The 25,968-nt window shown below is 38.8% G+C and overlaps 1 protein-coding gene across 9 annotated transcripts in view; it reads left to right on the top strand.

Annotated features, from left to right (window-relative positions):
* The first annotated feature begins 24,533 nt into the window (after window positions 1–24,533).
* Window positions 24,534–25,968, top strand: part of GRIP1 (glutamate receptor interacting protein 1) — a 211,495-nt gene continuing 210,060 nt past the window's right edge. For all 9 annotated transcript variants that reach the window (XM_039704002.1, XM_039704004.1, XM_039703999.1 and 6 more), the window contains exon 1: window positions 24,534–24,996. In XM_039704002.1, the coding sequence (XP_039559936.1) occupies window positions 24,864–24,996 (133 nt within the window). In that variant the 5' untranslated portion in view covers window positions 24,534–24,863. The remainder of the gene's footprint in view (window positions 24,997–25,968) is intronic.

Genomic DNA, 25,968 nt, shown 5'->3' with positions numbered 1-25,968 from the left:
ACAGGGCTTCTATTTATTATATTTGAGCCAGATGCTATGACTTTCCTTGATGCTGCACTTAAAGTCCTTTGTGCGATCCTGGCCGAGGGCTTTTGGCAAGTGCAAACCAGAGGCAAAGAGAGTATGAACTGCTGAATGCTATTAAGCAAGGCAGTGGCAGCCCACCAGAAATGCTCCGGATAACAATTCCTGTTGCAGGGAAGCTGATGAAAAAATTAACTCGCACAACTCCCTGCCTTGTCCACCTGCTTACGTCCTGGTGGGGCCATGGTGACGCTGTGCCTCCTTTGGCTGCTGGGCGAGTGGTTTCTCAGCACTGACAAAATGGGAATTGGCAGTCAGCTGCTGATACTTGTGTCAGGTTTGCCACAAGCAGCACATTTTACCATTCAGGAGGCACACCAGACAGCACGGCTAGGTCTCAGGGGTGAGCACAGTGAAGGCAGTAGGGAGAAGATACCGTGTTATGGTTTTGCACAGAATGCAATTAATGTGATGCAGGCTAGGCTGTAATTTTAATTACAGTCCTTGCTGCTTATAGATCCATGCGTGCCATCCCAGCCCCATTTACCACCTTTTCTACATTCCTGAAGACCTCAGCTGGGCTCTGACTGTGGTTTTGACTTCATCTCTGACTTTTTCCTTACATTTCTGTTGGCATCTTGTCTTGAAAATTCACATGATTCCCCAGGAATGTCTCCAAGTCAAATTGCCAAATGAAACCCTTCAGGCATAACTGGCAAAAACACCAGTGAAGCCAAGTGAGCTAGGGGACCACCTTTGACAAACCAGGGAAGGCTCAGGGAGCAAGTGTCCATGTGGCAGAAAGAAGGAAAGTGTTAATTCAGCAGGGGAAAAGCCTTTTCTTCAGCTATGTTGATGCTATTTTATGGCATTGCTGGAATTTTTATGCATATTTACAGGAAAGCATGTGTTTGCATGTGTACATTTGGAGTCTAAAGCTGTTGTGTTTATACAGAAAGAAATAGCATCATATTTTCAGTTTGTTTACGTTTAATGAATTATAACTAAACATTTGGAAGTTAGTTGTGACCGGTAATGATGTAATTTTCCATTTCAGTAAATCTGTAGCATGGTCCCACTTGCTCAGTCTTCTAAAAACTAGATCTCTATCTGTAAGTCACCTTTTTGTGGTTTAAAGCACAAGTTTCTTGGATCAGTTTTGGCTGCAGGTGTTTTTCACTTGGTTCTGGAGGCCATCATTGGTACTTACATCCTGGATATCCGTGAAAGAATGTGGGTGACGTTATTGAAAACATATTACAGGGCTATGTAATTATTAACTGCTTTAGGTATCATCTCATATTATTTTCACTTAATACCTAATCGTTTGGTATTAAGTGAAAATAATACCAACACAATGTTAATAATACCAAGATGACATTGATACCAATATTACACTAATAATATATAAGACAATAATATGTCTCCTATTACTTTATTATTATTTCATGCTGTTAGGTGTATCTTGTCCTTTTATCCCTGTTTCTTGAACTGTTCTTTTTTTTCTTTGTATCATATCTAAACTCAAAGTTCTGATAACCCTTTCTCGTTTTGTGTTTTCAAACTATAAACATCAGAAAGTGTCAAAGATGTGGTCACCTTCTAGCTGGTAGATGGTGGTGTTGGAGCAGGACTGTGCTGGCTCCTTCACTACCTCAAGTGGGCTTGCTGCCTGTGAGACCTGTGAGAAGAGCTGTCCTCTGTTCCTCTGTGAGCAGCAGTTCTGCAGGGAGCCCCACATGAGTAAATGCTCTCATGTTGCCTTGGCTTTATTCCCCTGGGAATTCTGATGAGATTTATAAGGCTGCTTTCCTTCTTCAGTTTGTAATTAATAGTGTGAAAAGAAAACAATTCAAAAGCAGGAAAAGTTTCATTGTTCAGTGTTTTTTGCTTATCCATTGTACTGATGTTTATGGAGATACTGATGTGTGGGTTGACAGGGCCTGTTCACTGTGCTGGCCAGGGCAGAGGGCTGTGGGTTGTTCAGACCTGGTTGTGGATGGCAGATGCCATGTTTAATGGTGGCTGGTCAGTTCTGTGTTAGTTTAAACAAAGTATTCCTGGACAGGACTGTCAGCCAGCAAAAATAAAATTTTGGTTTGCAGAATCCTTCTGTGCAGCAGAAATGCCTCAAACAGTGGATAACTGATGTGGGTTTGCATGTTCCCTGTCAGAAGACTCTTTTTGTTGGTGCACGTGCTGTGCTTCACAGTACAGGGCTTTAGCTTGGGCCAGCTTGATGAACTTTCCCACTGGAAGCTGCATGTAAACCTATTTCATGGAAGTTCTGATAGATCTGCATCTTAATTGGTAAGATGACTATTTGACTTCTGAGGATGAACATTCTATCTCCTTTGCATTACAGTTTAATATACTTTTGCAAGTTAGTTTAATAGCTGAAGGCATTTCTGCAGTAGGCCATATGCTCCTGATTTCTTTATTGATGCCTTTTTTGAGGTCAGAAGAATCTAAATTGGCTCTTCTCTGTGGTTACTTGTATTTGCAAGTGTATGGTGTCAATCTCTTCTATCCAGTTCTGGTACACAGGATGCTGCTCACATGCTCATTAAAAAACTATCCAAGTAACTCCATCAGCCAATTCCTTCAGTGCAAACCAAATCCAAACATTTAACCTAGTGCAGTATTGTGCCTCTGTACATTGTTTTTTCTAAATCAATCCTGAATAGCTTGTAATCAAGTATTTTGTCCTGACACCTGGGGCTGTATATGACCTTGCTGGCTGGGGAGTAATCATAATGGCCCCTGGTTCTGAAACCTGGACAGTAATTCTGTTGTTCAGGTCATTGCTTCTTTTGCTTTTGCTTCAGACATATTTCTTTATTCTTAACAGATCCTTAATCTGAAACTTCTATCTCAAAATTCAAGATGCTTTTAATATAATCCTTTTCCTGTTCTTACCCATCAAGAAAGTTGCAAAGTATTCCTTTTTTTAATCTCTTCTTTTTTGGGGGTGTTGTTACATAAGCATCAAGGACAGGATGGATGTGCCCATGTGATAGCATTACCGTTAACAAGATGAAAAACAGCAAATCATGCCTGAAAGCTTGAAATAGTCTGTGGAAGGATGAAAAATTGCAGTATAACTTTGAAATAAATATTTCTTCATATACTATACCCTTTTTTTTGCTGACAAGTTAATTCTTTCTGACAGACTTGGCAAGTGAACAAGTGTCTCCAAGGCAGACACTGAAGCTGTTTCATGAATTCATGTTACAGTTTCTCTGATATTGTTTCTCTGCTCAAATGGTATTTTTAGCTTTATTCACACCTTGCTTTAACATTTCTGTGAGTGAGGAAATTTTTTTTATCCAGTCCTAACCAAGTCATGAGTTAGTGTTTCTCATTGTTGTTGTTATTTCTTGAAGAAATGGTTGCAGGACCTAGACTCCCTGAAAGGGAGCTCTCTGTCTTCAGGAGTACTTAGCCAAGAACCTTACTCCAAAACTTGTACCTCTCACATTGCAATTTTATGATTTTTTTTAAAAAACTTGTAATATTTTCTTTAAAGATGTGTAAAATAGTCATATTCCTAATAGAAAAAAATCTCATATATTGACTTGGTTGATATTTATTTAGACTATTTTGTCACACAGTTTTGCTCACAGGATATGGTTTTTAACTGAAAGTTCTAAGATGAAAAAGGTAAGTCCTTCCCTGACCTCTGCTTGTGTTCACTTCTGCCTCGTGCTCTGTGTGGTTAGAGGGGTCTTGTCACGGAAGGCTGTTCACTGGAAAGCTGAAAGCACAGGAAAAATCTCCACAAGGTGAAGGTACAGAATTTTTTTTCCAATGCCAGCAGCTCAGCACTGTATTTCATGTAGGCAGCGTCATCACTGGTCTGCTAGTCCCCAGCGTCCCAGTGTCTCCACCCTCTGCCATCCTCTAGAAAGTCCTGTAGCTGATTACCAGGTGAAGTAACAGTTCAACAGAGCATCATTTTCCTCGGATAGCAGAGGCTAGAAGTCTTCTCCTGGCATGTATCAGACATGAAAAACAGGACCAAATGTAAATAGTTAGGAAGGAAAGAGGTTCATTGATAGAGACTCCAGGTTCAGATTTGTTCTAGGTTTTTGTCATTCAGATCCTGGTCAAAGCCAAATAATTAAAAAACCTTCCAAGTACCTGTCTCAGCAATACCTTGAGCTGGAAAGTTAAGCACTCCTCTGTTTCTCTGAGATATGTCCAAAAATGACAGATGCCTGAAGATTGTTATTGAATAGTCTGTCCTTCACTGAGGAAGCTCTGACAGACCTAGTCTGACAGAGGTCTGTGATTAAAATCCAGTTATTTCCTGGGGCTCGGTCTGGCACACCCTGTGCTCAGCACAGGTCATGGAGCCTGCCCTGTTTGCTCATTGTGATGAGCATTGCTTGTGATGGTGCTTTCTTCATTCGTGTGAATTCCCTCCTGGTTTTACCTAAAGCTGTTCTTACAGAGCAGGAGTTGGGGAAGAAAAGAAAACTAACCTGCTTCAAAGACAGCAGTGAAAATGACTTGAGAGATCTGCATTCGGCAGCCTTGATGGAGCTTTAGGAAGAAAAAAGTCTGCTCAAGAGGATGTGGAAATGGACCCTACTTGCAAAGAGTAGGTTGAATCACACACGTCAGCTGCAGCAGCAATGGAGAAAAATAAGAGAAAATCAATTTAATATTGTCAGTTTCAATGTTCCTTCCAAAATAAGTACAGTCTAATGATAGAGAATGTCTTTTCAAGTGGCAGATGGCCGCATCAAAGCTACAGCTGTGCCATCATTTTGGAATTTCTGTAAGGCACACATGAAGAGCAGACAGCTGCCTATAGCGTGGGTGCTAGACCCTCCTAGGAGAGCTTATTTTTAACTTAGATCTGCTCCCTGACTTGGTTCACAGCTTGATGTCCTGGACAGCTCTGCCAGGTCAGCAAAAGAGCAGTGTGGAGGCTGTGTGGGAGAGAGAGGCAGAGCTGGGGCTGCTTGCCCTGACCTTGACACTGGCAGGAGCATGTCAGGAGCCTTGGTTCTGCAGGGGTCGGGAGCTGCTGCCTTGTGCCAAAGAGGGATGGGGTGCTCAGCAGCATCTCCCACTCCCTGCTGGGTTTTTATTAGCATGCCCAACCTTTAATTTGAAAATAAAAGCACAGCTGTCTCTCACTCTGTGTCATGAAAGGGATCAGAAGACTTTGAGCCAGAGATGCAGTTTTCTTGAGCTCCAAGCAGCATTTCAGAAAAAGCAGAAAATAGAAAATTACTATTTCAGAAGCAATGTTCTCTTACTGGTCACACTTGTTGTAATATCTCGATTATTTGCAGAGATATTAGAATTAGGCTATGTAAATTTAACTAGCTCATAAGAAAAGGAAACTTAGTTTGTACTTCTTGTGGATGATCTACCATGAGTCTTCTTGAGGGAAAAAATAAATGCAAAAACAAAGTTAAGATAATAAGGAAAAGAAGAAGCTTTTTCTTGTTAGAAAATTATATGTCAGTACACAGATGTGTGTGTGTCTGTATTTTAAAATATGAGTATTGGGGTTTGGGGAAAATACATACATGAGACATGGTAGAAAGCAGAAATCGGAGGCCGTGGAGAGCACAGGGAGTCAACAACATGATAGAAAGAAAGGAGAGCTGGGGGTGAAAGGGGAACAGGCAGGAAGAACAGGTGCTGAAGGAGGTTGCTGAAACACCATTTGTCTGAAAGAACCTTTGTCTTCTTTCTTCTGTGGAAGCAAAGTAAGATGTTCATCAGCTTTTCTCCATTTCTCCTGCTGGGATATTTAACCTCTCCACGGGAAAGAAAAGCAGCTATTGAAAATAGGATGGGCAACTACAGGATTAAAACTGATTTTGGAAGGGAAGAAAGATTTTCTAAGGAAATAAGGAAAAGATTTTCCAACACATGAAGTTGCTCTTTATGTTTGAGTGTATTTGTAAATAATAGGGTTACATTTAGTGCTTTATTTTTTCTAGCTTCTTGGGTAATTTTTAAATTTTCCTTGCCTTTGGAATACACCAAATGGCTAGGCATTTATTTTTGATGTTATTCAGGGCCTTATATTATTTTCCATGCAAAAGAATTCGACACGTTCTGGGTTGTTTAAATATACCTTTCAGTGATTTTGAACTTGCAAGTGTTTGAAGTTGTTAGAATAGCACTGCAGAATATAAAAACTGATGGATCAAGATTCTTATGTTTGAGAAATGAGAACAACAAACCCTCTGATGTGTTTCCTACCTCTGCAATGCAGCGCTTGCCACAAACACTTCTGCCTGGTGACACTTCTGGTTTTACCCTTAGAATGTCTAGTTAGTAGTCTGTGCAGCTTCTTGAAATTTTCTAGCTCTAAGTAATCCACCTAAGTTTCACAGCTCTTAATTTAATCCAAATCCTGTTTTTGTATCTCTCCTGGTCTAGTAACAAGTTTAGCTCAGACATGAGAATCCATAAATTAACAAAGATATATAATTGAAGTGTGTTAAATGCACTGTTCAGAAGAGAAGTGGTATTAACCTAATCCCTCTCATAAGTCTGTGTATCAGAATCCTCTCTAGCACGTCTCTTAAATACAGTATTTTATGGGATCAGTTTACACCAATCTTTCCAGCAGCACTTATCTTGAGTATCTTGTTTGCTAAGGAATATATTCTAAAAATTTAGCAAGTCATTGGTAGTACCCATTTGCAACAAGCAAACTAATTTGATTAGAATGTAAAAAAAGGAGTTTTTATTTTTGCCAAGTACACAAATTTATAAGTGTATAAAATCTTTAGAAGCTCCCTACCAAATCAAACAGCATTTACATGACAAGAATTATTATTGACAAAGACTGCTTTGTGTGTGCCTTGTTCTGTCAGTAGCTAAATGTCATGTTCAGATAGCACATAAAATGTTGTGACAATTTCTGCTTTTCCCAGAAGAGACACAGTACCATAAAAATCCTACCCCTGGAACTTTGCACCTGTAAACAGTAGGGTGCCCTTGTAAGTTGAAGCAGAAATTTCTTTTCTTGTAGGTAACCATTCGTACTGGAGAGAGCCTCTGTAAAACATCTTGGCACTTTTCTCAATTTGGCATGTTGGGAATAATGCAATTTTCTGTGAACCCCTGAGAGTTGCGTTGTTCTTTTCTACCATTAGTTTAAAATTTTTCTAACAGGGTGCCAGTTGGCTTTGAAGGATAAAACTTCCAGCAGCAATTGCTGAAAAAGTGCAGAGTATAAAATTATAAATTTTGTTTTTCCAATTTTCCTATTCTTTAGGAGGGTTAATCCTTTTTCATTTTTCTGCCATTAAATTATTACTGAAGTCATGCATACATTGATTATTGTAATTATGAAATCTTTAGCTTGGATGTAGGGAAGTGAGAGAAAAATTACTCACTTCTAGTATATATAGTTTCATCCAAGGTTTTTGAATTTTTATTCCTATTGCACATGCATTTGTTCTTGTTTCCTGGGTAACAGCATGTTTTACAAACTCAGATTTTTACCATGGTAGAAATAAGTAAAGCTAATCTCAGATAAATATGTAGCTATCAAAATCTTACTAAATCTTAATATTCTAAAATCTAAATTTCATATTTCAGTAAAATATTTATGTGTGCATGCTTTTACATACAGGTATATAGGTTCTGGAAGATGAAAGCATATATACTTGATTAACTTTAAACTGTAGCAGAATTGCTAATTTATTTTGTGTTATACCTACACACTTTCAAGTTTAAAGATCTGCCTTTATTCTCTGTGGGTGATATGTATATATGCATACTTTATGTAGCTGAATCACCAAAAATACTAAGAATGACTCTAAAAGGAAATATATATATATATATAGTTATAAAAATAAATGTTTATATGCAGGTCAAGATTTCAGGCTTCTCAGAAAGAAGTGAGCATTCTGTTGTTTTCTGCCTATATGAAAATAAGATTTGTTTTTGCCATCCTGTGAGATGCATCTAAAGAACTTCCTTCACAGAGTTTGGGAACTGTCTGGACTATTCTTTGAGCTATGATATTGAAGGATTTCTACAGCTTTAGTTGGAGGAATGGTAGTCTTGCCTTTTAAAAGAGTTATGACAAAATAGTCTGCTGGCCAATATTTCATATGTAAAAAACTATAGATCTCGATCATGCAAGCAATATTTATTCTTTTAACCTGACAAAATCAGTCACATGAAGTAATTGCTAATATTGTGGTCTCTCTTGCCACTAGTGGATTAATGTAAGCAGGTCCAGCCAAGCTCTTTCATTTATCAACAGCTTTTTTATGTGTTTGTTATGAACATAATGTCTGCACCTTAAAGGACATTTGTGTTAGTGTAAAGTTTTAATAAAGCATCTTTATTTTGCATTTGCACATTCAAAATTATCTCCCGGCATGAGAAAGGAAATTACAGAATTTTGATTTTGTGATATCTTTAGTTCCTTTGTCAGAAGGTATCAGCTTAAGGTGTAGTTCTCCTCAGTGGACTGCATACATCCTCACTGCTCTCTAAACTCTGGGAGATATGGAAAATAGGGCTGTATGATCATCCTTCCAGTGTAAAATTAGTTTTAGAAAGCTTATAGGTGATCAGCTGAAGGATCTTTGTTCCTGCCTTGAGTATTTTTGGATTATCCAGGTAAATTCCCTGTGTGATACAACCAATTTCCCTTTGTCTTTTGTGCTGTAAAGGCCTTGAAAGTTAAAAAGGGCTTTTTAAAGGGATTGTGCACAATGTATTCCTCTCTCACTACAGACTGTCAGCCCAGCACTCAGAGAAGGTTCCAGTTTTGGCTGTCAGCAAAGTGCCTGAGAGCCTCTCTGGGAATTGCAGATAGGATAAGGAAGTATTTGAAAATACTGTTTTATGTGCTGCCTATTATAACATTCTCCTCTATAATTTTTCCCCTTGTTTTCCATGCAGTTTGGTATCTAAGATTAATATCTGGACATTATTGCTATCAAATTTCTAAGTATACAATATGCAGTATTTGTTCACATTTATAACCCATTAGCTAAAATGGATGAAGCACTGTACACACAAAAGTGAGAAAACTCATGTTCTGTCTGAATATTTATTTGTGCCTTTCAATCTTCAGGACTGCAGGAAAAAATAGCTGGAATGAACCTCTGGAGATTGTATAGTTGGTCTCCTAGCCCAAGGCACTATCTTTGTCATTCCTCACAGACGCTGTAGAAGAATTATAAAATTTAGGTAGGAAGGAACTTCTGGAGGTTGCCTGGTCCAGCCTGCTGTTCAAGGCAGGGCCACCTTTGAAGATGGATCAAGTTGCTTAGGGCCTCTATTCAGCTGAATTTTGAATAACTTTAAGGATGATAAGTCTTCTCTGAGAAACATGCTCTAAACTTTTATCACTCCTTCATGATTTTTTCCTCCCCTCTATCTAATTAGAGTAATTTGAATTTCACTTTCTGTAACTTACAACTTCTGTTGTCTTTTGTCCTTCCGCTGCGAGTCTCTGAGAAGAGCCTGTCTCAGTCCTCTCCAGAATCTTGAAAACAGCCCTTGAATTTCTCTTAATCTTTTTTCTAAAGGTTAGAAACTAAACAGACTCCAGCCCCTCAGCCGCTCTCCGTATACTGCATGCTGCAGCCCTTCATCACTGCCATGGCCCTCCACTGGGCTGGCTTTGGAATGTCTCTATCCTGGACTGCTCCAGATGAGACACAAGTGCTGAATTGTGCTGAAGAACCACACCACTTCACCTGCTGTCTGTGCTGTTACTGATTCAGCCCAGTCTTCGTTTCCACAAGGCTGCACTGCAGGCTGATGTGCAACGTGCTGTCAGCCAGGACCCCCCAGTCCTTTTCAGTGGAGCTGCTTTTCTTTCCAGCTGGTACCTGTGCTGCAGGTCTTGGCATTTGCTTTAGTTGAATTTCTTGGGGTTTCTGTCAGATCATCCCACTGCCCTTATCTGCTGAATGTTTTATGTTCCACCTGAATCTTCCAGACATCTCTGTAGAAAATGGAAAATAAATTTTATTTCTTTTTCATGGTCTTTGATGCTTCTATGTATTCTGTTTCCACTTCAGTCCTCTCTGCTTCTCTTTTATTTCTTATTCTGATTAAATTTTACAGATCTTTAATCTATGCACACTTATTTTTTTCTAAAACGCTGACATCTTAAATTTGGACAGAAGCATCCAGTTCAGACCTTACCAGTGTAGGAGAGCAAGAAATATCTGTGTGTGCTATAATGCTACTAAATATATCGCTGTGATTGAGTAGTTTACCATAGTGGGTGTTGTGGAGCTGGGTTTAACTACTGAATGACTGTGGTAACCAGATGCTTTCCAGGGTAATATCTACCTAATCACTTGTTCTTCATCCCAAGGTTATATAGTTGCATATTCCTGCTTATTAGAAAGTCTGGCATTTCTCCTTATTGAAAGACATCTTGTTTTTTTTCAGATGATTATTCAGTCTATTTATTTTCTATTCTAGTCTGCTCATCCAGAGTGCTTGCATTTGGTCGAAGATTGGTGATGTCTTGGCATTTATTTGTGACCTAGATGGATAAAAATGGAAATTGCACATAAAGGATTGCATATGCATAATGTATCGAAAGTAAAATATTGATTTGCAGTGGATCCACATCTTCCAAATTATTTCTTTTCTGGTTGGATTCAGTATAGCTTTCCAGTCAGTTTTGCATTCACCCTGACACAGGCAAACTTTCTTTAAGAGAGTGACATATATTTCATACTTGTGAGAATATTTAGTTAGCACATATGACATCTGTTGTGCTCTGTCTACATGGTTTGCTGTCTTGCTGCTAGTTTGACATTATTTAATCATGAGAGATCCAGGCTGGCTGTTAGGTTTTTTCCCAGGCATTGTTTGTTGATTTATTGTTTGAGTGTTCTGTTTAATTTTTTAATCTTGGTATTTTCCTGAGTGGAAGTTTAATACATATCATATAAAGATCTTCCTCTCCCACCCTCCATCTGCTTTAAGACTGAAGTTGACCTTTTCTAGTCTTATATCTCCATGAGTTCTCAAAGATGACAACTAGTGGCTTGGAGACTCTAGAATTAGAACAAGCCCAGTTACCACATCTCTAGCTGCAATACTGAGGAAAATCTACCTCATGCAAATGTAGTGGAATTACCAGCAGTTGCTGAGATTTTGTCCAGCAGACACATGTGTTACATCAAAGTGCCATGGGCTGTTTAAATAATCACAGATGACTGATCCTTTATTTTAGATTCACTTTGAAACTACTGGAAGAGTCTGATTCATATTGACCATAATTGTGACTGGGAAGAAGAAATTAATTCTCTTTGTGCTTAATGGATGTTGATGTGCCCGTTAAAATAAATACACATGAGTTTGAAAGAAGGTCTTCACGTAGCTCAAATATTGCATTTCTTCACTTGCGGTCAGGCTATTTGTATAATTTAAACATTGTTTGGCATAAATTTTTAAGCAAATGTACACAGACATTAGCATAACCCCGTTTCTAAACAACCCCCTGCAACTCCATGCTGCCAGTTTAATACTGTTTCAAATAATCTGCCTTTATCTGCTGGCACATTCACTATCTATTAACTTGCTGAGAGTGTAAAAAAATCCTCAAAAATGTTTTCATTTGGTGAATAATTGTCAGTCCACGTGTAACTCCTGGAGTTTGTGGTATTGTGATATTTGGCCCTTTGAGCTCAGACTGCCATTGCAGGGGCAAAAGAGTATGGATGAGTGAGAAATGGAAAGATGCTGGTAGGATGAGCCAGTGATTAACCCATATGCATGATTTCATTCTTTCAAGGTGCTGGCACCCTTTGTAATTCTATAAATCACTGTGATCATAGAATAATTTGGGTGGAAAGAGACCTTAAAGGACATCTAGTCCACCCTGCCCTAATCTCTGCCATGGGCAGGAACATTTTCAACTAGATAACATTGCTCAGAGCCCTGTCCGGTGGACCTTTAATGTTTCTAGGGATGGGGCATCCGGCACCTCTTTGGGCAACCTGTGCCAATGCTTCACCACAAGCATTGTAAAAAACTTCCTCCATATATCTAATCTAATCTAAATCAACCCTCTTTTAGTTTAAAACCATTCCCATTGTCCTATTGCAACAGGCTGTGCTGGAAAGTCCCTCTGCATTTTTCTTATGGGCCCCCTTCAATCCTGAAAGGCAGCAGTGAGGTCTTCTTGGAGGTGGTTGGCTCAAAGTCAGCTTGGCTGCAAGTCAGCAGTGCTCTATCCAGAGTGAAAGGGCAGGTCCTACTACCTCAGTCATGAGCTGATGTTTCACAGAAATATGGAATGTTTTTTCACCTTGCATTTTGTAAACGGGCTTGTATTTTGGTTTTCCTGTGGTTTTCTCCTCCCTCTGTTTAGAAATGTGGATTTTTTGTGAATGTTAGCCCCCTCTATGGGTTAGCTTCTCATTGCACAAAGATCGAAAGATTCTGAACTTGATCAGCTGAACAATATTGCCAATAGAGGACTTCAAAATATTGTACATAAAAGGGGGAAAATTAAGGAGAAAGATAAATTCAAGAAGTTAGTAGGGAAGGGTCTGATTTTATTTGTGTTTTGTCTTTTGACTTGAAGAATATCTTTAAATTACATTACAGATTGTCTCTTAAATCTTGTCTGCTTTCAACTTGTACTTGAAGTACAAGTAGAAGTTCTCATTTATTTTAGTCCAGCAGCTAGTTTTAAAGCAGCTTACAATATATTAATAGGCACACAATACCTTCAACAATGTAGTTTTCAGAAACAATGCTGCCAACCTAATATTGTGTCACGTTTTCCCTTTCACCTCTTGGAAGTCACAAGTGGCATCAGAGGGAATGCTGGGAAGGTTGACTGCATTGGCAGATAGAACCCATCTCATTAAATTGAATTTGAGCCCTTGCTTGATGAACTTAATCGTGATTCATAATTTTTTATCTTTCCCTCAAGAGGTATCGAATACACTAGGTAAAATAGAGGACATAAATATTCATAAATCAATCATGTGGTCCCATTAGTACGTACTTGATTTTAACCCAACTGGTTAAACACTATTAAGGAGTATAGACTAGTCTTCCTAAACCCCACAATTAGACTTTTTACAAAATTAGCAACAGAAAATCTTCCATTCCTATGTTTGTTTTGCAAAAAAATTAAAAAAGGACACTGTAGCAGGCATCAGTTCTGTGTGCAAATACACTGTGTAAAAGGACCGATATATCTTAAAGCTAGGTGTGCAAGTTGGATTTTTTTCCTCCAACACTTGCAGGTTTGGTTTTGCAGATACCTGCCAGGTCTTAGCTTTTGGACTCAGGAGTAACAGTTGATGACATCAAGGATGTGAGCTGCAAAAGACAGGGTCATTCCCCACCTGTCCTTTCATGCTGCCATTTCCTTTTGGTTGTCGTAAAGTAACCACTAAAGCTTGAAATCAGAATCTGACAAAACCCCCACCTTCTAGGTCATAAAATCATTGTATGGTTTGGGTTGGAAGGGACCTTAAAGATTATCTAGTTCCAGCCCCCCACCATGGGCAGGAATTTCATCCCCTAGATAAGATTTCTCAGAGCCTCATCCAAGGTTGAACGTTTACATAGGGCATCCACTTCAGACAGTGGAAGTTTTTCCCACTGGCCTCAGTAGATGCCGGGATGCAGAGAAGGTGTTTTTAAAAGTGAGAGTAACCAAAATAAAACAACGTAATAACCAACAGAGAATCTGGTCAAGATATTTTGCATTTTAAGTCCAAAACCAAACCATGTACAATTTAGATAGAAGCTATATCTGTTTCCAGGCGTGGTGGTGTGGAGCTTGATTTTATTCTTTGCAGAGTCTTTCTGATTTCAAAGTAGCTCTGTCTCTGTGGGGAAACAGTTATTGGGATATTTGCTGGTGGGGTGGAGATGGTGGATCTTTCAGAAGGCATTTGATACCAAAAAAAAGAACATACTTAGAAGCAAACAAGCAGTACTTCAAATTAACTTTTGTTTGCTTTTTATTTTCTTTTTTCTTTTAAGATGCAAAAAGCTTATTTTTCAGCTTCCTTGTTTATTTACATTAGTTTACAACTCATTAGAGATCTTAAATCCTTTTCAGAGTTTTGCAATTCTTATTCAGTTAGTCTTCTTATTTAGTAATTAGACTGAAAAAAATGTGACTTGATATATTCAATAAGATTTGAATTGGTAGTGAATCATTATGTCTTGTAACTAAACACGATTTTTTAAGGTAACTGAATAATTAAAATAGGTATATAATTTTATATAATTGGTTGTTTGGTATAGTGACTCTGGTGTAGTATATCAAATGCAGTAGGAATATCAGAAAACAATAGCTATTCCTTAAGAGAACAGCATTGGAATTTTTCCTTTAGTTTTCCCTTTAAAATAAACATCAGAGTAGCTTCGGCCCATGTGAATAATCCTGATGAATTTATGCCTGTGTTCTGTAACATTTCATCATCCTCTCACATAAAGGCATATGTTTTCACTGGCTTCCTAAACAGGAAGCTTTTGGTTTTGACAATGTATTAGAAAAATAGCATACAGGTTTGCTTTTTATGTTTTGTCAGTAAAAATAATTCTAGGAGTACTACATGTATAGGAAAAATTAGCTTCTGCATTGTCTCCGTATTTTTAATTTCAAGACTGAGTTTTTCATGGCAGTTCAGACATATGGTTCACTAATGCACTTTTAGCGACTCTTAATGATAATGCAGTTTGTAAAGTTATTGTAAAGTGAAGTTAGAGTAAATGTGACCTAACTTTGCAATTCTGCAAAATGTGTAACAAAGGGACTGGCAAAGTGACTTCATCCATCTGTGGAATATTTCAAGGTCATACCTTTATTGACTACAAGATTTCTAACTAAAAAGACAGAGGATGACAGTACTTACAGTTTGATAATGTTTGCTTACTAAGCGTGAAATGAAATTTAACAGTGCAGCATGTCTACATTTGTAAATTTATTGTGGTTGTTTAGACTTCTTGGAAAATGAAATGTCAAGTTATCACTCTTGGCTTCCAGGATGTGATCTTCAGGCCCAGCAGGAAAGTTCACTTTGTAAACTTTTCTTCTTCAAGTAAGTGTGACAATAATTTTTTAAAATTTATTTGTTAAGCAAAACAAAACTCATGGCATGACTGCATCTGAAGTTAGGATGTGGCAATACCAGCACAGCTGGGAGCATCTGATACAGCAGCTGCTCATTGTCATTGTCCTTGATACCACCAGGTATCATGTTCAGCTCAGTGGGACAGTGAGTGAGGTTAAGTTCTTAAAAGATTTTGAGACTGACATATCTCAAAAGTAAAAAAATTGTGTCATCTACACCTGAATAAGTAGTGCATGAAGCAATTTGCAGGAAAGACAACTCTAAGAATAGAGATTAGGATGGTCCATCCTAAGACATCCTGAGACACCTTTTTTAAGGGATTAAACTCAGACCTAAGGGGATTTTTATAAGGAGAAAGAAGAATTGCAGAATAGTTTATTAAGGAATCCTAATTGTCAGTCAATACCCTGTGATACTTTGCACAAAATTGTATAAAGCTGGGGAGAATGCATGACCATGTCTACAGAATTGCTTTAGTGCTTTGGGGCAAAATGTTAATGGTTGGATAATCCAAATATCAATAATTAACAAGTCAGTTTGTAAAATACACATCCGGTCTGAATTTGCATCTTTTAGAACTATAGATGTATTCTGAGCAGCTAAAAGAGTGAAAAGATTTCTTGGGATATCTGCAATAGTTACAAAATTCTTTGGGATTGTGAAGTTTCAGCTGTGTCAGTTTTGCACACTAACTGATAATGATTTAACTGGTCTGGTGTAAAACTTCCTTAGTATTTTCTCTTATTATTTTGTTAGTGTGGGTGAAAGCTGATGTCTCTCAGTATCTTGGACTCTTGAATCTTGAGGTGATTAGTTACATGCTCTGGCACTTCATGTATATGTTAGGAAATAAGGAATTTGCTCTTTGAGCAGTATATTAATTTTATGTGACTTTATTAACAAAAAGGAATGCTATGTATTCTTGATATACGCGTTTTTAGTCATGTGACCAAACACATCATACGGTACAAAAACTCCAGGAGCTGTGAATTCCCACATTATAACCTGCATATCAAGAGAGAAGCAATGCCTGGAGGTATGGATCTTACTGAAGAGCACGGGGCCGAGTGTGAGGATGAAAATGATTGTTAATAAGTGTTGTAAAGTGGATGTGTTAGGGATGACTTCTTGAGAACAGCTTGAAAAGCATTTATATTTATTCCTGGATGAGGAGTGCCACAGAAAAGGAATGAAGCAAATCCTGGTGTACAAAGTAGTTCTAAAGAGAAGTTTGAAAAATCAGACTTACTTTGTTTCTTCTGAGTGTCACAGAATGTAAATTCCAAGTAACCTTTCATTTGGGAACTATCAGCTTTCAAATAGAAGAAACATCAACTATTCTGTTTCTGAAATGTATGCTGAGGTCAAGGATCTCATAGTCTTTACAAGTAAAATCAGAATTATTTGTTACAGCCTTTATTATTACCCTGTAAAGAGTGCAACATTGAACAAGTCATTATATTTAGTCTCACGATTTTATATGGCAAAGTTGTTATTGTAAGAGTGAATTTACAGCAGAAAATGTCAAACTGTATAGCAGAAGTAAATGAGATTCAGAAGCTCGGGATGTGGTGCTTTTTTTTTTTCCCTTTGGTTTGCCTCTTAACATTCAAACACAGGAATGCTTTTCTCATGGAGGACAGAGCAGACAATTTTGAAGTCTATGCATTTGCTTTGTCTGTATTTCCTTTGTTAACATCTTGGAAGCAGCATTAAGCAGATTTTCTCTATTTTTGTCTTCTTTTAATTTCTCCTTTTTCTGTTCCTTTGGATGGGAAAAGGAAGACTTGAACTAGGAAAGAAATTTCAAACTGAACAGCAGAACCTGTTCTGTGCCCTTGGAATAGGGACAGAAGGGAAGTGAAACCTCATACATAAAGAGGTGTCAGCAGCTCTCATTTCCCAAACTGCTGTTTGGCGTGAGAGAGATGAAGTACCACACTAATGTTCAATGGGCCTTGCTACTGAGAGCTGCTGGATGGAAACCTCCATCCTTCAGTGCTGTGGGCATGTACTTGGGCCTCATTACTGTGAGGTGACATGTGAAACTGTCCTTTTTGCCTTTCAAGTATTTTTACTGTTCTTTTTGCTTTGTATGCTGTGCAGTTTCAGATTGTGTAAAGACAACGGGAATTACTTAAAACTGGTTGTGGAGGGTGTTGAGAGAGAAGGAGAAGGGTTAATCTATCTGAGCAACTGGATTCTTCATTGCCATGATGTTGGCCTGTGCCTCTAGGGCAGTGGAGTCCAGATGGATGGTTTAATTTGCATATATATTTACATAGTCTTTTATTGTAAATTCATGTGATCATAATGAGGATTTCTCTGTAGTAGTCTTTTCTTGACAGTTAAGCAGAATTTTCTTCTTGTCAGAGCTCACCTGCAATAAAATCTTTCTATTTATCTACTATATCTTGACCCTGATAAAACATGGAGCTCAAGATACAGCTCAACTTCTTTATGCCTGCGGGTTTTTTCCCAGAGCTGCTTCTCCATTACTTCAATTTCATAGTTGCCTCCAGATTTTTTGTATTTTTCCCTTCAGATTTCTTTCCTGTTGCCCATCTTTTATTACTTCTAACTGCTCTTGCAGTTTATTAAACAAATTACAGAAGTTTTTCGTTGCAATAATTGGTTCATGAGAGAAATGCAAAATATATGACTGGTGGATGTTTTAAATAATGAAACATAACAAGGTTTTTACTGCTGTTTGCAACTAAATATTGGTAATAGAAGAGGGGGAGCACAGCAAAAAGTCTCTTACATGAACCCTTCTGTGTAAAGAGATGTTGAATGGTTTATTCTCTCATGACTTACCTTAAATCTCACACAACACATTCAAAGAGGTCTTCCACTGCCAATTAACTGTGAAATCCCACCTTCTGCAACCTTGTTCGATGGCACGCTATAGCTCCTGTGCTCTGCAGCCTAAGAAAATATTTTGATGCTTTTGTTTTAACAATTTCATTTAATGTATTAGCTAGGTATTTTTGTTCTGGCCAACTACAATTTGATAAATTAAGAATCAATTCTTTCCAGTGCTCTATGTGCATTTTAATTATTGTTAGAGTTGAAATGTGCAGTTGTTGAAGAATCAAAAATTAGGGAAATATAATGTTGTTTTTACTCAGGAGGATGAAAACCACATCTATAGTCTAAACCACTTCTTCATATGTATTTCATAGTTGATTTGAGATATCCTTTGTGCATAAAACAGACACGATGCAAAATCTTGGTAGTGTTCCCTCCAGCCGTTTGCTGCATTTCTTTAGAAAGATGAAAACACCTTTAACTCAGACTTTCCAAAGAACTGTGTTCTAGTTTCACTGTTTTAAAATTTCAGTCTTCTGCTTTAACCCTGAAGGGATTTTACATATGGTTGGAATAGTTCTCTGCTTAGCTTTTCTTGAAGAATGATTATTGGTGTCACAAAATATTAAGGAAATCCAAACTTTTTTTGTACTTAATTTTACCTGAGCAGTATTTCCTTGGTGGCGGTAAAATTAGCATTTGTTAATGCATATTTGTATATTCTAATTAGCCACTTACTTAAAGCCAAATAGGCTAGAAAGACAAGAAAAAAATAGAATGTATGCAAACGGCTTTAGCTGAATTGAAGGGGGAAAAAAGTGTTTTTTCCCCTGAAGCATACATTTTGCATGAAATTCAACTTGACAAGTGACCCTTTCAAAACAGCTCCACAAAGATTTCTCGGCATTCTCCATATATGAGAGGCAGCATTCTTGTATTGTACAGACGAGCAGTCCCCCAGTTCCCTCTAAATGAAAGTAGCCTCTTCCTCTGTCCTTTGTGCTCTATTTTACCCTCATCCCTGTGTTGGCATTCACATTTATGAGCATACTTTTATGTGAGAAAATGTTGCAAAAAAGCAAAATCACTGGGGATGTTAATACAAAATAACATATATGATCAAATACAATAAAGAACTCAAGTTCTTTATTTTACTTATTTCAAAGTATTGAAAATGTGTGTGTGTGTTCACTTGCAAAAAAAAGGAAAAAAGAGGGAAAAGAAAAATATTTGGCAGTTAATTTAATTTACAGCTACATGACGCAAAAGCTGAACTCCAGCTCTCACGTCTTGCATTAATTTAGATGCAGAGGACAAAAATGGTCTATGATTCTGTGTGAGCAATTAATAACAAGAATGTATGACTTGTGAAACTGAATGTAATGCATTAAAATCAGAGCAAACTGATAATTTAACAGTGTATAACAAGTATCAGATCTTAAAAATAGCAGTATGGATCAGCAGTATTTTATCACCATCCAGTTCTCCTGCAGCAACAATCTAGAGATAGTGCACTAGGTTATCTTGCATGCATATAAACTGTCAAATGGGAGAGATATGCAGTGCAATATTTAGTATGTCCCATGCCTTCATATGGGATGCTCTTTTCAGACTTCTTTAGGAAGAGAACAAAAGTTGTGCTCAGAATCTGGCTTGACAGAGGGGTTTTGGGTGGGGCAGTGCTACCTCAGGGGGCGGTGGGCTGCTGCTCCGTGCTCCTCACACACAGTACTGGCTTTGAACACAGCACTGTTTCTGTGTATATGGGTCATATGTTCTTAAAGAGTGTAATAGATTGTTGATTACAGGCATTTTATACTTTTAAAATTGATAAGCTTACATTTTGCACCAAGATATTTGGGGCAAAGAGTGGAAAATTGCAGCCTTGGCATGAGCAATTGTCGTGTGTGAACAAACATCACTTGAAAAACTAGAAAGTCAGACAAGATGATACTGTAAGATAAATAAGGGGAATAGTTCCTTTGTTAGTTATTGCTGGTCTTCAAAAACAATGACAGCAGGTTATCAAAGACATGCCTCAGTTGAAGGAGAACCAGAGAAGAAACAATAATTTCTTCCTTTTGAGGTTTGCTGGACCTTTATGCTTAGGGGTTTGAGGGAGGTGGGAGAAAACCTGTTTCCTCTATTCAGCCAGCCTCCAAGAGCTGTTTATAAATCTTAATTTTTGTATTGTCCATGTATAATTCTGTGGGGTTTTTCCACAAGAGTAACCTGAAGCAGGTAGCTCTCTCTGAGTGCCATCGTGTGCTCTCTTACATAGTTGCTCCCAATGAGGAGCATTGCTTCCCCCAGCAGATGACTTATAGGGGCTGCCCAGAGAAGCAGAGGGACATACAAGAGGGTAGGAGGGTTCATCAGTCTAAACTATTCTTCTTTTAAACACTGAAACAGTCTGATTAACAGGGTGCAGAATACTGCCCCATCTGTTATTTGGTGCCCATTCTATTCTGTATTTATGATGCAATGCATTAGAGAGTCTTGCTTCATATACAGGCTCCAGTTTCAAAGCATCATGTTTGCAAGTCCACTCAAATGGAAATACTTGTTAAATATTTACTACCATAGTGGCTTATCCTTGGATAGCAAGACATTTTTCCTGCTGCTTTTCCCAATTACTGGGAAGTATGTCACTTGTGAAAGTTTACCTTGATAACTGTATAGCTAATTTTGTGCAAATAAAATGTTAAATGCAGATATTTTACAAGATGAGAAACCTAATCTTTGCTCTGGGTAGGGTATAAAGACAAGTTAAAGCTTAAATGCTGACATCTGTCTTCTAGAAAATTATCTGTGGCTGCAAAAGCATTTATGCTTCAGCTCAACTTTTCAAAAAGGACTGTCTTATTTATGTATGTTTTATTATTGCTATGATGTCTTCTCCAGTAAGTCACTGACATGAGATGATCCAGTTTGATGGAGCTTCTCCTTAACTTAAACAAATTAATTATTAGAATGGAGTATGCAAATATTATCTAATCGGTGCCACTTGGCAACATTTTTGTTATGCCAGTCATGCTGGAGACTGCACAACAATCCTTGCTTCTTCTAAGAAGTCCCCTTGGAAATGGTAATAGAATGCTTGCTTTGATTGGAGTAGGCAGAAAGGATGAGCCAAAGAGCTTCAGACGTATTTACATTGCAGCTTTCTGTTGTGGCATTAAAACACCAGAAAATTGATTCTCCAAATTCTAGTTCAGAGACAGCTTCAGAATATAAACCAACATCTAATTTTATGCCCTCTGGGCATAATTATCTATTCTCTTTGTCATTAAGGATGAAACTCATTGTCATCTCTGATGTTTTGCATTTTAAAAATTTGAAAGCCAGTGTTTGTTTCTTTCTCTGCGTGTCCTGTACAATCAATATACCATTCTGAAACTACCGTATGCCTCTATTAGTTTCTGCTTTTTTATTTCTTTTCAAGCAGAAGGTTGCAAAAACCATGTTCACATTCACTGAGAAATGAGTTCTTCTCCACAAGAAGCTGCAGAAGGGTGAATCCTGAGCAATGGGGGAAGCAGTAGTTAAGCTGTTTATTTGGGCTTTTTTTTTTTAACTACTGTGTTTATGAAACTGAGTTCTCTGTGTATACCTTTGAAAGTAGGACTATGATTAAATATTTACAGGTGTGGCATGAGGAGTAGCTAATGAATGTCTCCAGCATTTTCAGCAAACAGTAGCAGTGGTATGTAATGCATATGAAACAAAAGTGTTGTTGAGAAATCTTGCTAGTATAGTAAAGCTTTTAATACTCTGACTCGTATTAATATATAACAACAATATCCTTAGTTAAGGTATTTCCTTCTCTTTAAATTGCCCCAAATACCATAGTATTTTAGGTCAGAGAAAATCCAATCAAAAGCTTAGGTTGCTCTACGTCTTTTAAAAAATATGTAAAAATTCTGAATTATATGTGTCTGCTGTTGCATTCATGTAAAAGGAAATGGCTGTATGATTTATGCTGGCAGGATTGTCAGTTTGTGTGTTAGAAACTGCAGGCCTGCTTCTGCATCTTTAGCGTAGGAGATGGAGCCTGGTCTGTGTGGAGAGTAGTAGGTGGCGGGATAGAGTGAAGTGCAGCAGAGCTTGAACCCCCTCTGCTTATCTGAGGAGAGCTCGTGCTGCCCCAACCCCTTCATGCTTTACACACAGCATGGGAGCTATTACCATGAGCACTGGCCAGTAGTACCATTTGGTGCATTGTTTTCTGCTTTGCTATAGCAGCCATGTAGCTGTGTGATGCACCTCATGAGCATGAGAGAGGGGGAGGTCCATTGCACAAGGTAATAATGTACTTCCCAAAGCTCAAAATTTTCCCAGTCTTACATTGGTTCTCTCTAGACAGTGGTCAGGCATTTGATGTCCTGCACCTGCTGCTTTTGCTGCTACTTCAGATAATTTTGTTGCTCCCTTATCTGCTGTATTTGTTTGTTATGGAAAGGCCTGAAGTCTCCCTGGGGTGTGCTGAGGATGAGGGAAACTGCTTCTGCTGCAGCACATTGAGAAACAGAGGCACTGGAAAATATTGTATTTACTTAGTAAAAGCCAAGTGTGTCTGCTTATTCCAGTTTTCAGCTTCCATTTAGAAGACAGTTTAAAAGCCAGAAAGTTTTACATTTTCTCCTTTTTAAAAAGCTTCGTAATTTTTAATTAAACTTAATAATTTAACTTTATGGGGCCGTGATGGCTGCAAGACTTCTGTCTTGAATGGTTCTGACACCTACAAATACTTTTTTCACATCTCTCAGGGAGAGTCCTCAACAGGGACAACAAATCAACACTTCCTTCTCTGAAAAGAGAGTCCTGCCTCTGCTGTAGGCTACATCTTTGGTTTTCATGTTTCGTGACAATAATGTTTTTGCTGCTCGGTGGCAGAGTGCAGAAGAGATGCAAGTTGAAACCTTCAAAACTTACAGTGATCCCTTCCTAAAGTCCATAGGTGAAGTTTTATTGGCTTTAAAATTTTGCTAATATGCCTGTAATACTCCTCTAAGGTCTTTACCATTTGAAAGTTGAAAGCTGTGTGATAAAAACACACTTGTAAGGAAACACAACCTCCTTATAGAAGTCTCACTAAAAATAGTTCTGGTGGTGCCCTGGGGGTGTTCATCAGCTAGCGACAGCGACTGCATTTTCACAGCGGGCAAGCAGGGCTGGTGAGGTCAAGGAGGATGAGTCTGTATTCCTGTGGGGAGCTTGGCAGGAGCATCCAGGTATTTTTGAGCTTTTATGGATAAAATGAGTGTGGGTTTGTGACAATATTGTTTTAAAATACCTGGAAAGATGGAACAAGCCCAGAAGAATTCCAGTTCTATCTTTGTGTGTGTAAGTGTTTTAGGATCCTCAGGTATCAGGTCTAGCTGACCTCTGCTTATAGCTTTTATGTTTCAAAACTAGAAAATTCCAGCTTAATACTGATTAATCTCTGCATATTTCTTTTGAAACAGAATTGCTAAGTTACAATCCTGGTTTTTGCTTTACTTTTTCTTCTTTTGAAAACGTTGCCCTGATTTACTCTTTGTAGAATGACTCACTGAAATGTCTGCATCACCAGAAACTAATCCCTTCTCTGCATTCTCTTCCTTTTCCAGACGATGAACCTGTAAAATCTGTTTTACAGGAAGACTTTCTGAGTTCCTTATGTTCTTAAGTGCAAAATGGTATCTCTTGGGAGCCTGTATGCAAGTGACCAAGTTCAGCACAATAGTTTGACTGAGTTGACTGCTTGATCCCTGACTTATGCCAACAGACAGGAGAAGTCCTGCTGGACTAGAGACTTCCCAGGTCTTGCAGGAACATGATTACAATAAAAAGCCCCTGACAGATGTCAGCATGATAGGATTCGAGCTGTCACTGCTTTTGTTTTTGTGTGGGAGGGAAACTTCATCAGAAACACGGATGAAATTCCAGCCTTATCTTAGGGAATGCATGTAGGTTTCAGGCACGCAGCAAGAGAAGAAGCCAGTGCCTTTTCAGGCTTTTTGCTTCTCTTACCCTGAGCAAAGGATATTCTACCGCACCTTAATTTTAAAGTTTTTTGAACTCTGCTGAGATTTGAAATGAGTATTGTCATAGTGTGCTTGTGTTGTTGCTTCCTTTGTTTGCCTATTGCCATATACCCTGGCCAGCTCTGTAGGAGACCTGTCTGGAGTGCCTTTTAATGTTTAGATCTAGCAGTGATTAGAATACACTAATGCCCAGTGGGTATATGTGTCATTTTTTAACAGCTGCCGAGCTTTCTCCCTGCTGCTCCAATTAACACATTCGGCGCACACTTGCCGGTGAGTGGGCTGTGTGTATGGATTAAACCACTTTGCTATTTATTCATCCAGTGTGTGAGATGCCAGAAATGGATTGGCATCTTTCCTGTTCTTACGACAAATGAAATCAAACGTGCTCCTGAGCCTTTGCCCGGGTAGATATGAGGGCAGCATTTAACTGGTGAATGGAAACCTGTTTTGCTGTGAGATATGGTTCAGTCCATTGACTAACATCTATCCCCGCCTCCCAGCCCCTCTTCAAATGATGGAGACACAGGATAGGGAGCTCTCAGTGCTGGGCTTCCCCTTGCTGACAAGCAGGTCTCTTCAACTTTGTCCTCTGCTGCTTAATAACAGCTTGAAATCCTGAAATTCTCCTTTTGCTTCAATGCTTTCCTCCTTTATTTATTTTCAGGTTGAAATATTCCAGTCAGTGATAAAGTGTGTCTGTGTGCGTGTGTGTCCTTTTTTTTTAAAAAAAAAGGGAAAACAATATGCTTGCTAGTCACAGCTGAGATAAGGGAGGGGTTGTTTAATGGTAGCGGAGCGGCTGGTGGGAGCTGCAGCTCTGCTCCGGCGCTCGCGGTCGATTCATGCTGGGACAGCTCTTTGTGAAGCACAGGGCGAAGGGGGCTGCCGGCTGGGGCTGTGACTGAGGAGGGACATGGAGCGCTTCTTGGGCTTTGTCAAGCAGATAAGAAGATCAAGAAGAAGAAAAGGCAAAAAGTACCGGCCAGAGGAGGATTACCACGAGGGCTATGAGGATGTCTACTATTATGCCTCAGAACATTTTCGAAGTAAGTGTTTTGCATAACCTCATTTTCCTTTGGCTGTGATAAATGTTATGTTCTTAATATATTTAAACTCCAAAAATGCAAGCAATATTCCTCCCTTGCTAGAACCTGAGCCTCAGTTCCTGTGAGAGCTCTTTCTGGCTCTGCTGCTGATGAACAATACAAAGCATCTGATGTGGCACAGAAGCTCTCAAAGTAAAGAGGGTCTGTCTGCAGACCCTGGTGAGATTTCAGATGCAGTTAATCCAGTCTGACTGCTGGAAACCTTTTGTTAAAACACTGTGTTGAGGAGCGAGTAGGGTGGCGGTAGCCCTTGTAGAGTGCCTTTGGAAGGCTGTGTGGATATTTTTAAAGCACTACAGAGGCAGTGAGCACTCATTTGTAAGTTGAAGTTGATGAATAATCTTTGCTATTGAGGGAGAGTCAGTTTACTAAGCCTCTGCTGTGACCTGGTCTTTTCAGTAGTGAGTAAATTGAGTGGGCTGGTTCCTCACTGCAGGATCAGGACCACTCCTGGTGAATTAAGTGGGGATTTTTTTTGCTGGCACTCACGTGATGGCACTCAGCAGCTCTGCCTAAACCAAAATAAACCACTCGCTCAGAAATCCCTGTGCAAACTGTATGCTGGACCCTGCAGCTTCTTAGAGTTTGTCTGCTGTGCCTGTGAGGTTTCAGAGCTGCTGGTCTGCCGTGGTATTCTGGAGAAGAGGATGTGCCCAGAGGTGCCCACAGGGAGGGTGGGAAGGAGGGAAGCCACATGCAGCGCCTGCCTTGGGTCATGTGTGGCACTGTCAGGGCAGGGTGTTGGCAGAATTAAAATAATTCAGCCATGAGCAGAAATTGACTGTTTCTGCTGTTTTGGCCATTGGTTTGGGACCTTTGCAGTGAAGCTGTGCCTTGTTGAGCTGCTGAAGTTTGATGCACTTTTTTGTTGTTCTGTACCATGTGAGTGACTGTCAGTATCTTTTTTCTTCA

The sequence above is a fragment of the Passer montanus genome, unplaced genomic scaffold (assembly GCF_014805655.1).
Source record: "Passer montanus isolate IOZ18808 unplaced genomic scaffold, ASM1480565v1 scaffold17, whole genome shotgun sequence".
NCBI classification, from domain to species: domain Eukaryota; kingdom Metazoa; phylum Chordata; class Aves; order Passeriformes; family Passeridae; genus Passer; species Passer montanus.
Note: the sequence above shows the minus strand (reverse complement) of the source record. Positions and strands in the feature narration are given on the sequence as shown.